This window comes from Apteryx mantelli, chromosome 12 (genome assembly GCF_036417845.1).
Source record: "Apteryx mantelli isolate bAptMan1 chromosome 12, bAptMan1.hap1, whole genome shotgun sequence".
Classification (NCBI taxonomy): Eukaryota; Metazoa; Chordata; class Aves; order Apterygiformes; family Apterygidae; genus Apteryx; species Apteryx mantelli.
In genome coordinates this window covers 28,239,251-28,252,124 of record NC_089989.1, presented here as the reverse complement: position 1 = coordinate 28,252,124, position 12,874 = coordinate 28,239,251, and the positions used below count along the sequence as shown (strand labels likewise).

Genomic DNA, 12,874 nt, shown 5'->3' with positions numbered 1-12,874 from the left:
TACGTGAGTTGCCTGGGAATTCAGCAGACCTATCTACAAGTTAAGCAAGGACAGGACACTCCTATGAGTAATGAGATCAGGAGGGAGCTTTCACATTTGTTTTTGGCCAGTCACAGATACATCAGTATGTTTTTCTGCCCTCTAGCATTCAGGAACCCAAGGAATTTGATGCATTGGTGGTCATCAATGTTGTACTAAAGTATTGCCAACTGGCTATATGCTGGAAAAAGTCACAGACTAGTGGAGTAAATTAAAATAATGCTAATGAGCTGCAGAAGAGATCACAGACCCCACCTAAATCAGAAACATAAAGACTGTTTGTAATATGTACAAGTGTGTTAAAACCTAAGACCAAATAGTTGCTAGGTTAAAAGAAAAGCTACCAGAGTCAAGCAGGGCAGTTTTGTATAATTGGATGACAAAACCGATATGTTAATCGGAAAGCGCAGTATCACAAGGACGTTGGGAGAGAAATGTCTCCCTCAAGTATTTGTAGGACTGCGCCTGTCAGGGCCCAGCTCAGTACACTCTGACCAAAGGACTCCTAGGAGCTCGATGACTTACTGACCTCTGCTCCTGAATCCTGCAACCGCTTGCTTGTTGCTGAAGCAGACCTGCAAAAGGCCACAACAGTGGAAATTCTTATGCAGCTACATTTAAGCACAGACGCTACCTAAACTGTGATAACGGTTTAGTGTCACGTACGTGCAGTCCCGCAGCAACAAGATGCTAAACGACTAAAATGACTTTTAAGGGGACTTCAGGAAAACAAGCGTACAGTTACAAGTACTGTGAAGTTACTTGACAGAATTACAGAAGAGAGTCAAAAAGTTAGTGTGGATTTACATTTTATGACAAACAAAGATCAGTTCGCACATTTCATTTTAAGAAAAACAAGTGTACAAAAAGTGGAGACAATTCATACTTAACAGAATAGGTTGATATTGTCAGTCATTTAGTTTCACAGCTGCGTTCTTAGAATGTTTAGAATGTTTAGAATGGAAAGAAACATATGCCACAAACAATCTGCTATAATCTTGCATCAGTCTGCTTCTCACATGGCACAGCACTACATCTTTTGCTTGGTAGACAATTCATACATCTGCTAAAAACAATGCTGCTTTGAATTGCATGTGTACATTCACACAAATACACATTCTCGTTGAGGAATGAGGGGAACAGGATATAGTCAAAGAAACTTTTTCTTTGCTCATCCAGCCTGCCTGAAATAAAGCGTATATCAATTTGTGAGCTGGATCGAGCAATAGGCTCGGATGAGCTGATACAGCCTCCTGTCTGTTCCTTAGGAGGCACTAGCAACTTAAGTGGCTCATGCTCCCTAAAAAAGCCTCCCCTTAGGACTTGAACCATGGCTACTGCATTGCTGTGGGGGGAGAGGCAGGGCTCAAAGCATCTACCTTCTGTGAATGCTACCTCCTACAGCCGTATGGGAAGCTGGAGGAGCAGGCGTGGAGGTGCAGAGGGGAAAGGCGCCCCAAAACTAGGATACAGCCAATGTGGCTGACCAGGTTGAATCACCCTGAGACAAACCAGTGAAGAATCCAATAATGAAGGACAAATAAGGCATTACAAGTATGATCTGTGTAAAAATTTGTCAACCTCAAGGTATTACTAGGACATGGGTTTATAAATGGAAAGGAAAGAGGCAGAAAACCCCAAGCTTTTACACACTTCATCTTTCCATCAACATAAAGTTTCCGGTCAGGCCCTCAGAAGGTGGTGCAAGCTCTCACAAATATAAACAAACATCCCTCACACTTTCTGAATCAGAGGCAAATTTAGCCTAAGTGCGAAAAAGTGGAATTCCACCAAAATCAAACTATTTGACCAAAACTGCTGTTATTCTGCCACTTACAATGATTAGAGTTTGGATTAAACTAATCCTTGGTGTAATTTACTTTCTAAAGCAGAGAAAGTTGATCTGTATGCATATTCGCTAAATAGGTGACCTGATCTTAAATCACTATGGCATGTTCTGAAATAGACCAAGTTAAAATTCTTCTCTGAGTTTCATCCACGCAAGGCCTCTAGAGTCACAGGTCTGCAATACGCATAACTAAGAGCAGAACTGAACCATCATGAACTTGGCATATGTTTACATGGTGTTTAGTCTTTTGGACCTGACTTACCGTCATAACAAGTTTCGTATACCTTCACTAACTGAGTGTATGTTTCAGAACATGAAATACAGACATCAGCTCTCGGCTCGTTTCAGGGTGGTTACTCCTGCTTAAACTCAGTGGTTTGCCATTTAAAGAGTCTGGAATGAACAACATCCATTTTATTCTGAAACTCCCTTCCTTAATGTTTCACTTCTCTCCAGAGAAAGCCGCAGAAGATCCTTCTTAATATCAGGATGATCTTCCAGCTCTTCATATAACGATCGAACAATGTCCAGTTTCCTGTAGTCCATCGGTCTGACCAGACTGCGAACAACCTGGAGACATCTCTCCTTCAGGGTGAACACTGAGGTAAAAAAACAAAACAAAACAAAACTCACCCTGAGACTGGCACCAGGCTGCTACCGGAAACACTCTGGCTCAGATGTTACTTTGTCCAGTACATCGGGAAATACAGAGAAGATAAAGCGTGGCAGAGCTATTCACGCCACACTAGGGTTATGGGAAAGAGAGGAAAAGAACGTGCTATTGGCTGCCATGAGGCATCCAACGAAACCCATCAGAAATGAGAGGAAATCTTAAAAATGAACGATCTATCAGTGGCTCTATTCGAAAGAAAGCAGCGGCCTGGTTCCCGAAACCCTCGCGGTCTGCTCCTGCCACGCCGACAGGTTTCACGAAGCACTGAGCACCTGACCCAGCACGGGGCCCTCGCAGCGGGGCGGGCGAGGCGAGGGCGAAGCGCTTTACCTGGCAGCGTGATGTCCGCTTTGCTCACGTCGGGAGCGGCGACGAACAGCTCCTGCCGGTTGACGAGCAGCGCGTCGTTCGTCCCCGCGTCGCGGAACAGCCAGAGGTGGCCTGCGGCGGGGGGGCGCGAGGGCGGCGCTGAAGGAGGCTCCGAGGCCGCCCGGCGCCTCAGCGCCTCCCTCCCTCCCTCCCTCCCGCCTCAGGGGGGAGGCGGCCGCGGCCCCCCCGCGCCTCCCCCCGCCCCGCGCGGCGCCCCGCACCCACCGCGGTAGCTGTGCATGACGCGGCCGGTGCGCGGCTGCAGCACCGGGTAGTAGCGCGGCCTGCCCTCGAAGTCCAGCCACACGGGGAGCACGGAGCGGGGGCTGCGGTTGTTGAAGACCACCTTGGAGAGCTCCCGCGTGTTGGCGGAGCGCAGCCCGCCCGCGCCGCCCGCCGCCTGCGGCATCCCGCCGCCGCCGCCGCCGCTTCCCGGGACCCGCGCGGCCGGGCCAAGCGAAGCGAAGCGGGGCGGCGCGACGCGCATGCGCGGGGCGCCGGCCGCGGCGGGGAGGGGGAGCGCGAGCGCGCACGCGCAGTGCGCCGCCAACGGCCGCGCGGGGTGGGGGGGGAGAGGGGGCTGCCCCGGGCGTGAGGCGGTGGCGGCGGCGCCTCCGCGGCGAGTCAGGGCGCGGATGTGACTGACGGCCCCGCGCCGCGCCGCGGGTCCCCGGCGGGTCCCGAGAGCCGGGGCCAGGCGGGACCCCTGCGCCACGCCGCGCAGGCGGGCGCTCCGCGGGGGGTTTTCCAGGGACTTTTAAAAACTTTCCCCGCGGCGTTTTTCTCTTTTGCCTTCGCGCTGTTGTGCAACGCCGCCGGGCAGGACGTGTTTTTCCTGCTCCTTAAAGGAAGGGAGGGCAGCGTGAAAGACCCCAGAAACGGCCAACGAAGCACGGGGCACACTTGCTTTTGTCAAAAGTAGCAAGTCTTAATAATAAGTGATACCTACATTTTTTTTCAAATACATGTCTGGAAAACATTTTTTCAAAGTATGAGAAAGGCCATGAAATTCCCCCGAAATCTGTTGAAAGAGCCTTACTTCGGTCATGAAGTCGAGCCTTCGCGAGGGAGGACGTGACGGTGTCCCTGCCCCTTCTGCACCACGTCCGCATCTTTTAGGGGTGCTTTTCCTCTGGGACAGGCCGGCGGCCCGGGCGCGCTGCTGCCAGGAGCCGATCGTTCACCTGCCTGCAGCTTTGCTTGACTTGCAAAGGCAAGGCTTTTATAGTGCTTATAACGTGCTAAAGCTGTATCAACAAACTTAAGTATACACCAGCTTTTATGGTCAAAACGTGAGAGGCTAAATTCCAAATTAATTTGCAAGTTCAGATTTTAACTTGAACACACTTTTCATGAGGCTGTTGGCAGCTTAGGAGAACTAAAGCCCAATGCAAAAGGACCTTCCCCTTTAGTTTGATGTTATTATTAAACATCAGTCTTGTCTGCAGTTTTGCCTAAAAAAAAAACAAAAACCCCCCACTAAGCTGGACTACCATATTCTATTGTAATACAAGAGTTTCTTCTCCATAAAAGAAAACAGAAGTGTGCTTAAATCATCAAAGTTACATCTGAAAAATTCTTATTAAGAGCCTGATCTTTCTTTCATGGGACCATTCCTTTTCCTGTGATACAGGGCTGAAGGAAAAACTAGGGCAGGAGATGCACTAACAGATTTTTTGCAAAGCAGCTTTAAAAATAAAATTGAACAGACTGAGCTGAGACACTAATGGCTTTAAGTTTTTCCTATACAAATAAAGGATTTTAGCCTTTCTGGAAAAATGATAAGCTTCCTCAGAATATGTTTTGCATTTTCAAGTACATGACAAATGATATCCCTCAAAACAGCATTTTATGCTTGCAAGCAGTTTAATATTTTTTGCCTTCATAGTCATTGCAGGCTACAGCACTGAAGCTGTCAACATAATGCTTTTTTCCTGTATGTCTCAGCACCTCTATTAGCACTTTCTTTTATGTTAAATACTTAACATGTTGTAGAAAGTCTTAAATGAAGGACGCTTGCATACATTCATTCCTGTACTGTCTCTCTAGTAACCTGTGAGGGAGAAGTGTGTAAATTGGTTAAAAACTACATAGGAGAAACTATTACTTATCAGTTGTATTTTTTCCAGTACACTTGAATGTGTAAGAACTGTTGGGTAGGCTTGCTCACTTCCCCTTGTTCAAAAGAAGTTACTTCTCAAGCTTCTCTCTATGATAGAAAAAACATTAAGAATTCACAGTAGCATGGAAGGGGCACGTACTTCAGAGACTTACTGAACTGAAAGAACCTGCATACAGCATTGTGGGGATTACACAGCACATAAATAGACAATGAGGCTGATTGTCTTAATTGAAAACATCTGTTATCCTCAGTGTCTGGTACCAATCTTTCATAAAAACAAAAGCGTAATCTTTAAGAGAAGCTGCTTTATATTGTACAACTAGAGCACTCACATTTATGAGAGAACAGATGCACATCACTGTACATCTTACTGTTCCTGAGTTCTTTAATATTTTCAAACATACCATTTCTTATGAAACACATCACAATCATGTGAGACTGCATTTTAGTGTGATTACTATTAATAATCCAGTATAAAGTCACAGCAGCAGCCTATAATGTTAGCATCCATATCCTGATATTAGTTAAAGCCTAATTTGCTAGGTCACAGCTATCTGATTTGAATCTATTTAATATTAGCTGTGGTTTAAAAACAAAACAACTGTATCATCTTGCAGGCCAAAAAGAGATGACTTATCTTATCCTAATCTTTAACACAAGAAAAAAATATTTCAAAATGCACAATTTAAGGTCTTAAAATACTACAGTGCTTGTTTTTCCTTTTAAGAGATATCAACAGTAGCAACCCACCAAGGCATTAATGTATTTTAAGAACCTAATATATCCAGGTTAAGTTGTAAAGTTCACTGTAACACGAGTGTTCGGATAGCCACCTCATGCAGAAACTGTGGCTATTAGCTTGACACAGTCATATAAACGATAAAGAGCAGGAAAGAATTAAAAGGGCACTGTTAGCATTATTTCATCCAAAAAGACAACTGTGTAGTGAATAAAGGACTGCATTATCCGTTACTGGACACAGGCCAGAGAAAGAATGCAAATAAGACTTATCTCCTATGCAAAACATCTAAAACTTTAATACTTGTTATTCCACCTTTAAACACTTACACGTAGTTAGCATGATTACACCTTAATGAAAATGACAAACTGGTAAAGAAAACTAGTGTTTTCAGTCCCTGATGAGAAAAGAAAAGGAGGCTTGAGAAATCACAGTACATTTACAGAAGAAATCATACTTGCAACTTCAATTTATTCAACTGGAAATAACATTTTTGTAAAGATGGTGGCATAACTACAGCAGTTTAAGTCACCTAATGAATTTAAACATACTGCCACCTTGATCTGTCTACAGTAGACATTGAAAATATGAACTTTTTAATAACTGCTAAAAGTATCTCCATTATTCACATAGTAACTACAGACAGTGCTAAGGCTGTGTTGCTACCCCACCTCACCTATGGCAGTGGTACATTAAAACATGAATTAAACATTTACTAGTAATTAGCGCTAAGTTGAGGTAACAGGAAAGGAAAACAGCAGCATCAACGTACTGTTAAAGAATTGGTATTTACTTATCAGGGTATAAAAAACCCAGATACTAGTTTATTATCCTGTTTACATTTGGGCAATGGTATAAATTAGAAAACAACAATCTGGAAAAATCTGACACTAAAGAGATACTGCCTCTAAGCCCTGCAAGATGACAATCTTAGTAGTCCTGTTAGTCATTTCAAGATATATGTACAATTTCTACAGTCTGGAGAAAAAAGTTAACTGTTACCTCCAAAGATGCGTGAATATGTTTTCTACTATAAGCAGAGGACATGTACATTTATCTGAAAAATAAAATGGACATGGTAGAGAAGACTCAGGCAAAGGAAAGCATTACTAATTCCAGTAGCGAATTTCAGTTTGGGAGGCAGAGGAGAGAGGCGATTTAAATAAGGTTTCAGAACACAAAGTACAACTGACAGTTCCCAAGCTGATCCCTGGTTCAATATTCATGTTACACAATTTCTGCAAACTTTTTTTTTTCCTTAGGAATTGACGGACCTACAATCTCAGGTGTCAGCTTTACCAGACTGCTATTCAAGAAATTCTGGAGGTGTCTGCTGTTTTCTTCCACGTGAGTTACCAGAAAGATCTTTTTTCTTCTGCTCTTTCCCAGGTGCGTTTCAGAAGATACACTGCAGCATGAAGTCCCCCTACATTCACCCATACTGTTTGACCTTTACGCCATATGTGTCCCATTCTTGACAAGGCCTACAATCAAAAAAAATAACCGCAGAAAAACAGACATTGGTGGTGGCTTCAAAATAAGTTAATAAGGATACATTTGCTTTAGACATTAATCATTTTTTGGTTATCCCAAATCACCTCTGAAGGCAAAGTCAAAGGACTCTTCAGGTCTAATGTGTTAAAATAAGTTGATACTAGTAACTATTTCTCTAAAAATAGATCCTCTTCTGTAATAAAAATCAGCTTGCAATTTCTTTCTAAATATATTTTTATGTGTAAAAATAGGTTTGATTTACTTGTAAAGTTTTGTCTCAGGTAACATACCTTGGCAAAGCATTTCTTGTCTTGCGTAAGCAGCACAGCTCTGCCTGTCCCAGGTCTGCAGATCCGGCCCATCTCCATAAGGCAGGCTGGATAGAGATCCCAATTCTTCTTCTTAGACCCTATCCTATAAAATAAATTAAAACCTCTTTGTGATTGTTGAAAAACAGTTAACTGCAGTTGGCCTTGCGGACATGACTTTTTTTACTATTCATTTCAACCTGCATTTTTAATATAGAGTACATCAGCACTTCTTCATTAGGACCAATTGACTAACTAGAAAGAACCCTGGACACGCGAGCACATACAGTAGTGGAAGTTAAGCACAGCAACTTAAAAAAATGATACCTCACCTCTTTCCAAATGGCATGTCTGTCACAATAATATCCACAGAACCAGTCCGCAAAGGGAGATTGCAAATATCCCACTGAATGATATCTAAGGGTATGCCCAAGGAAGTACTGCTGCAAGTGCAAAGATGATTATCTCAGACATGGCTTACTGAGGAATATTTTTAAATTAAGAGGTCTATAACATCAGCAAAAGAATACATAGGAAAATGTGAACAAAGTATTCAGGTAAACGCATGCAAAATGGATTTCTTTACATGCAACACTATGAAAAGAAAGTCACTTGTACTCTTCTCACCTTTCCTTATTCTCATTTTTCTTTAGTAAAGAGCAGATATTGTTTGCTGCTCTCTTTACAGCTTGTGGGTTGTTATCACCAGCAATATGGTAGCAACTAGGCCATTCTGCAGCTCCCTAGGGAAAAATATGATAATAAGCATCATTAGCATTAACAGCACTTGCTTAAAAAAAAAAAAGAAAAAGAAAAAGAAAAAGAAGAAGAAAAAGAAGAATTACTCAGTATAACAGAATACAACACAGCAATTGGAAGTAGACTTCAACCATTGTAAAATTCTCTAACAGATACTTGTTACAGGTACTATGTGTCTTAAAAGCTCAAAATACCTTTGGATTTAGTTTCTTCCTGCTTTAGCTTGGGGAAGGAGAATGAAGTAATTTACAAAAAAATATATTTGTAGCTGTTTAAAAGTCAGCAAGATACCTTTGATGTTGACTATTTAATTTTTACCAAAAAAACCTTACACATATTATTCAGTTGCAGATACTGCTGTAAGTTTTAAGTTGAAAAAATAAAAGAATCACCTCTATTGGTATTGCACCTGTTCCACACATTGGATCAATTATGATATCTGTTGGCTGTGGATCACAGAGTCTGAGAAACACAAAGAAGATAACATGAAAAAAGTCATAACGAAAGCATAAGTTTCTGTAAGGAAGGAAAACTAAAGAACTCTAATTTTACCCTTCTAACAAAATAACTTTTTTGTAATTATTATTTCCATTTGTCAATTAGCATTTTATATGTATAATATTTTCAAAAATGTCAGACATTATTTTGAAAAGCGTCTAATGCATCAAAGCAAACATTTATTTTTCTAACCTGGAAAACATCCAGTGATTATTAGTAATTACGAAACACTGTTTCAACAACTATGCTTTAAAAAAAAAAGAATGAATAGAAATGGCTTTTCAGGAAGGGATGGAGGGATACAGGTTCTAACTTCTGAAACAAGTTACTTGATAATTGAAAATAATATATAATTATGCAATTACACTGACCTAAGCATGCCATAAGCAAGGGTTGATCGAAGAGTTGTTGGTCCAAAATGTGTAATGTTTCTTCTGTGAAGACTCTCCTCAGTTAATGCAATGCCCACAACTACTTCGTTATTGTGAATATTCAGAAGAACCTAAAGAAAAACTTGAACTAAATTTCAGAAGTAACAAAAGTTTCCTGTACTACATCTGGTCAATGTTTGCATGAAACACAGATGGCAATTTAAAAATAGGAAATATGTACAAAAGATGCTGAGCATTCTTGGAAGAAAAGCAGTGCACAGTTTGTAATGAGGACAAAGGACAAGATTAAGGACAGCATAGCTTTTCTCATTCACACAGATTCTTTTACACAAGATTTCAAAAAGCTCTGCAAACATTATGCTAACTTTTTAAAAGTTTTGCTTTAAGTATGCAGTGGAAGCGGGATAATTCCTGCAAGCCACAGGGCAGCATTCACAAAGCAGCAATAAAAATCATATTCCTGGTTCCCTTTACCATATCAATTTGAAAGGTGAAAGCATTATTCAAGCCAGGCCTTAACAGACTTGCAAGAAAAACTTTCTTTGTTTTTCTGCCCTTCAAAAGAACATTGATAGACCACATCTGCTGGACCTCCTTTCCAAATCTCTACTTTCGCTATGGTAATAAATACTTGATAGCTAATGTTAACCTTTTTTTAACCCCCTCCAATCATAAAACTACTGCTTCTAGATGGAATATCATATGTTAATTTATACTGATATAAAACAATGGATTAATCAAAAAATAAAAATAAAGCAGAAGGCCACCTACATTATATTTAAATATGAATGAGACCAAACTCTATAGGAGAAGATAATACTTAGTATTAGACCATTTGCTATAGTTGAGGGGGAGGGGAAAGCTTTTGAGCACCAACTCGACTGTGACCTGATGTTAATCAGTTAACCTGAGGAGAAAAAGACAGTGTTTGCAGAGCAAGGAGAGCTTGAGGAAGAGAAGTGCCCACCTTGGGACACAAAAGAGATAGTTATTATAAACAACTAAGGAGGCATTAGCAAGTGGGATGTGAGGAAACACAATAATGTACCAATATGGCACAATCATGCTTGCCATGATTTCAGCCTTAACTATTTTTAGTTCCCGGTTCATCTTTTGAAGGTATTTTAGAGATCTCTAAGGATCAGGATTAAGAAAGAATCATTTAAAATGACATATGTAGTTATTTCTAAGGCACAGCGCTATACCTCTACATCAAAGTTAGTCATGTCAGCTTTCCACTGGAAATGCTCCTGCACAGCTCCACCGAAGTCTCTTGCAGCATCATTCGATGTAAAGCTGTGCTTTTCTCCTGCTCTGTTGCATGTAACACGGAACTTTAACACGTTCACGTCTCCTTCACCTTTCTTTCCATCACCAGCTTTGTTTTCATTCCCAGAACTGGCGTGCGATTCATCTTTAGCATCCGATTGTTCGTTATCATCGTCATTGCCATTCTGTGGTATCCCTCCTTGCGTCTTTTCTGTATCCTGACCGCTAGCAGATTCTGTACCTGCAGCGTTTGGGGCAGAGTCCTGCAACTGCTTACTGGCATCTTTTTGATCTGTTCTTTCTTCTTCTCCATCTTCATTCAACTTTTCTTTGCTTGCAGTACTCTGCAGATTATGTTTCTTGCGTTTTGTCTTTTTCTTTTTTAAGCTGTTGTTCAGCTCCCATACTTTCAAAGGTTCGGTCCAAGGCAGTTTTTTAACCAGATCTTCCAAATCCTTTAGAGCATCTTCCTTTAACAGACACAGAAGAACGTATCTTTTTTTTGTTTTTTGGGAAGTCATTTGAGTGAGTTAGTTTTCTAACCACATAGCTGGCTACATATTTAAGCAACACTAACAGCTTTTTGTGCTATTTTTGCCATAACTAAACTGAGCTGCATTTTAAAACTCACAACTTTCCACAGTATTTCATAATTATCTTGTCAAATAAATAAGTAACGCTAAAGTAAGAGATCAAGGTGATACTTGACTGTCCTGCACTTAAGTGTGTCCTACAAACACTGTATTTGCTCTCATCCTAGATTTCGCCTATGGAACATTCTGAAGAAATTCATGCCGGACAACGTGACTGAACTTTGATTTTACAAGCCAGCAAAGAGGAAGCAGCATAATGCATCACAAATAAAGTAAGAAACCCTTGCTCACAAAACTCTCTGAATCTAGTCTTAAATTAAAAAACCTACCCCAAAATACAAAACTGACTGAAAAAGATATGAGATTAACTCACCTTATTTTCTTTGAATTGATAGTCTTTGAACTCCTGAACAACAACAAATAGGTTATCCACTGATCTTAGACGATGGACCTAGAGGAAAAGAGAAACAATCATGGTATGTTTCTAGCCATATATATGTGTAAGAGTTTGTGTTTATTTATGATTAAGAATTCATCAGCTTATGTCTAGATTTAAGATACCTCTGTGTAACAGTTCACAGCTGGAATATGTAATTGCAAAGATATTTCTAAAATCACTCTTTTCCACTGTTATTGTTTAAATGTAGGCTATCACTCTATATGTAAATACAGAGGAAAAGGAAGACTTCCTTGCAGTGACTTAAGTTCTCCATGTTTTACTTCATCTATGTTTAAAAAAGAAATCTAAATTCAATTACTGAAAACAAGATAGCTGAAGCAGAATTTTCAAGTGTTTTTCATATTGATTGACTGCCTTTAAAACAAAAATGTTGTGCTAACGATAGGATATTATTACTGTCATTTGCACTAAAAATACCTTCAGTTTTGTTAGAACTATCAGAGGAAACAAAATAACTTGACGGCGACAGAGTATTACATTAAAAACGAAAAGGCTCCTATGGAGTCTATAGTGAGGGATCATGTTCGGTTCCAGAAACGACCGCATTTGCAGATTCGGTGCAAGGACAGGCTCCGGAGGAAAGAAATCCCTGAGCGAGTACTGCTGATGCGCAGCGTTGGGGTGAACCAGGAGCTGCCCCGGAGGCGCCGCCGGTCGTGGGCCGCGGTGCCACGGCTGTGCCCGACTGCTCCCCGGGACCGAGCGCGGGCGGGCAGCGCGGGCAGCGCGGTGGCCGGCCCGGGGCCGGGGCGGGCGCGTCCCCGCCGCAGGCGCACCTGCGAGAGGCTCTCCACGGCGATCTCGAAGTAGATCTTGCCGCGGTCCTTGCTGACGGCGCACTGCGAGCCCAGCTTCTCCTTCACCTCCTCCGCCGCCGTCAGCTCGAAGCCCGTGGGCACGGTGGCGCCGATGACCACGGCGGGGCCGCCGCTCTCCGCGCCCCGCGGGGGCGCCCCGCCGGCCTCGCCGCCGCCCTCCGCGAGCGCGCTGCCGGCTGCCGCCGTCACCGTCGCTTCCGACATGCTGGGGCTGCGCGCGGCCGCCGTCACGGCGCCACGGGCAGGGGCCGCCCGCCACGCGCGCCACGCGCTCCCGGCTCCGCCCGCGCCCCTCCCGCTTCCGCTTCCGGGGTCGCGGCGGCGCGCGCCTGCGTGGGCGGAGCCGGGCCGGGCCGCTCGGGGGCGTGGCCGGGCCGCTCGGGGGCGTGGCTTGCGTCGCCCCGCCCCTCCCCTCGCCGCGGCCCCTGCGCGTGCAGCAGTAAGGCGCCGCGGGGCCGGCATGCGAGCAGCGGGCCTGGGCGAGGCGCTCTC

General features: G+C 43.1%; 2 protein-coding genes across 2 annotated transcripts; both read right to left on the bottom strand.

The window, feature by feature from the left end:
- Positions 1 to 831: 831 nt before the first annotated feature.
- Positions 832 to 3,399, bottom strand: VHL (von Hippel-Lindau tumor suppressor). The gene is made up of 3 exons (XM_067303533.1): positions 3,156 to 3,399; positions 2,892 to 3,002; positions 832 to 2,487 (listed from the first exon to the last, which is right to left on the bottom strand). Exons 1-3 carry the CDS (start codon positions 3,337 to 3,339, stop codon positions 2,303 to 2,305), a joined length of 480 nt encoding a protein of 159 aa, XP_067159634.1. The 5' UTR covers positions 3,340 to 3,399; the 3' UTR covers positions 832 to 2,302.
- A 2,668-nt stretch (positions 3,400 to 6,067) lies between these two features.
- Positions 6,068 to 12,654, bottom strand: THUMPD3 (THUMP domain containing 3). The gene is made up of 9 exons (XM_067303531.1): positions 12,341 to 12,654; positions 11,478 to 11,555; positions 10,448 to 10,981; positions 9,222 to 9,352; positions 8,745 to 8,814; positions 8,221 to 8,336; positions 7,926 to 8,036; positions 7,576 to 7,699; positions 6,068 to 7,275 (listed from the first exon to the last, which is right to left on the bottom strand). Exons 1-9 carry the CDS (start codon positions 12,584 to 12,586, stop codon positions 7,144 to 7,146), a joined length of 1,542 nt encoding a protein of 513 aa, XP_067159632.1. The 5' UTR covers positions 12,587 to 12,654; the 3' UTR covers positions 6,068 to 7,143.
- Positions 12,655 to 12,874: the final 220 nt, after the last annotated feature.

Bases quoted from the DNA above. Each gene is read 5' to 3' on its own strand.
- THUMPD3 (XM_067303531.1), bottom strand. From the start codon at position 12,586: ATGTCGGAAGCGACGGTGACGGCGGCAGCCGGCAGCGCGCTCGCGGAG. The intron at 8,337-8,744 runs GTGATTCTTTTA...ATTTTTCCCTAG, and splicing joins CAGGTGCAATACCAATAGAG to GGAGCTGCAGAATGGCCTAG. The intron at 7,700-7,925 runs GTGAGGTATCAT...TTTATTTTATAG, and splicing joins GACATGCCATTTGGAAAGAG to GATAGGGTCTAAGAAGAAGA.
- VHL (XM_067303533.1), bottom strand. From the start codon at position 3,339: ATGCCGCAGGCGGCGGGCGGCGCGGGCGGGCTGCGCTCCGCCAACACG. The intron at 3,003-3,155 runs GTGGGTGCGGGG...CCCCCGCCGCAG, and splicing joins CGTCATGCACAGCTACCGCG to GCCACCTCTGGCTGTTCCGC. The intron at 2,488-2,891 runs GTAAAGCGCTTC...TTTTTACCTCAG, and splicing joins AGCGGACATCACGCTGCCAG to TGTTCACCCTGAAGGAGAGA.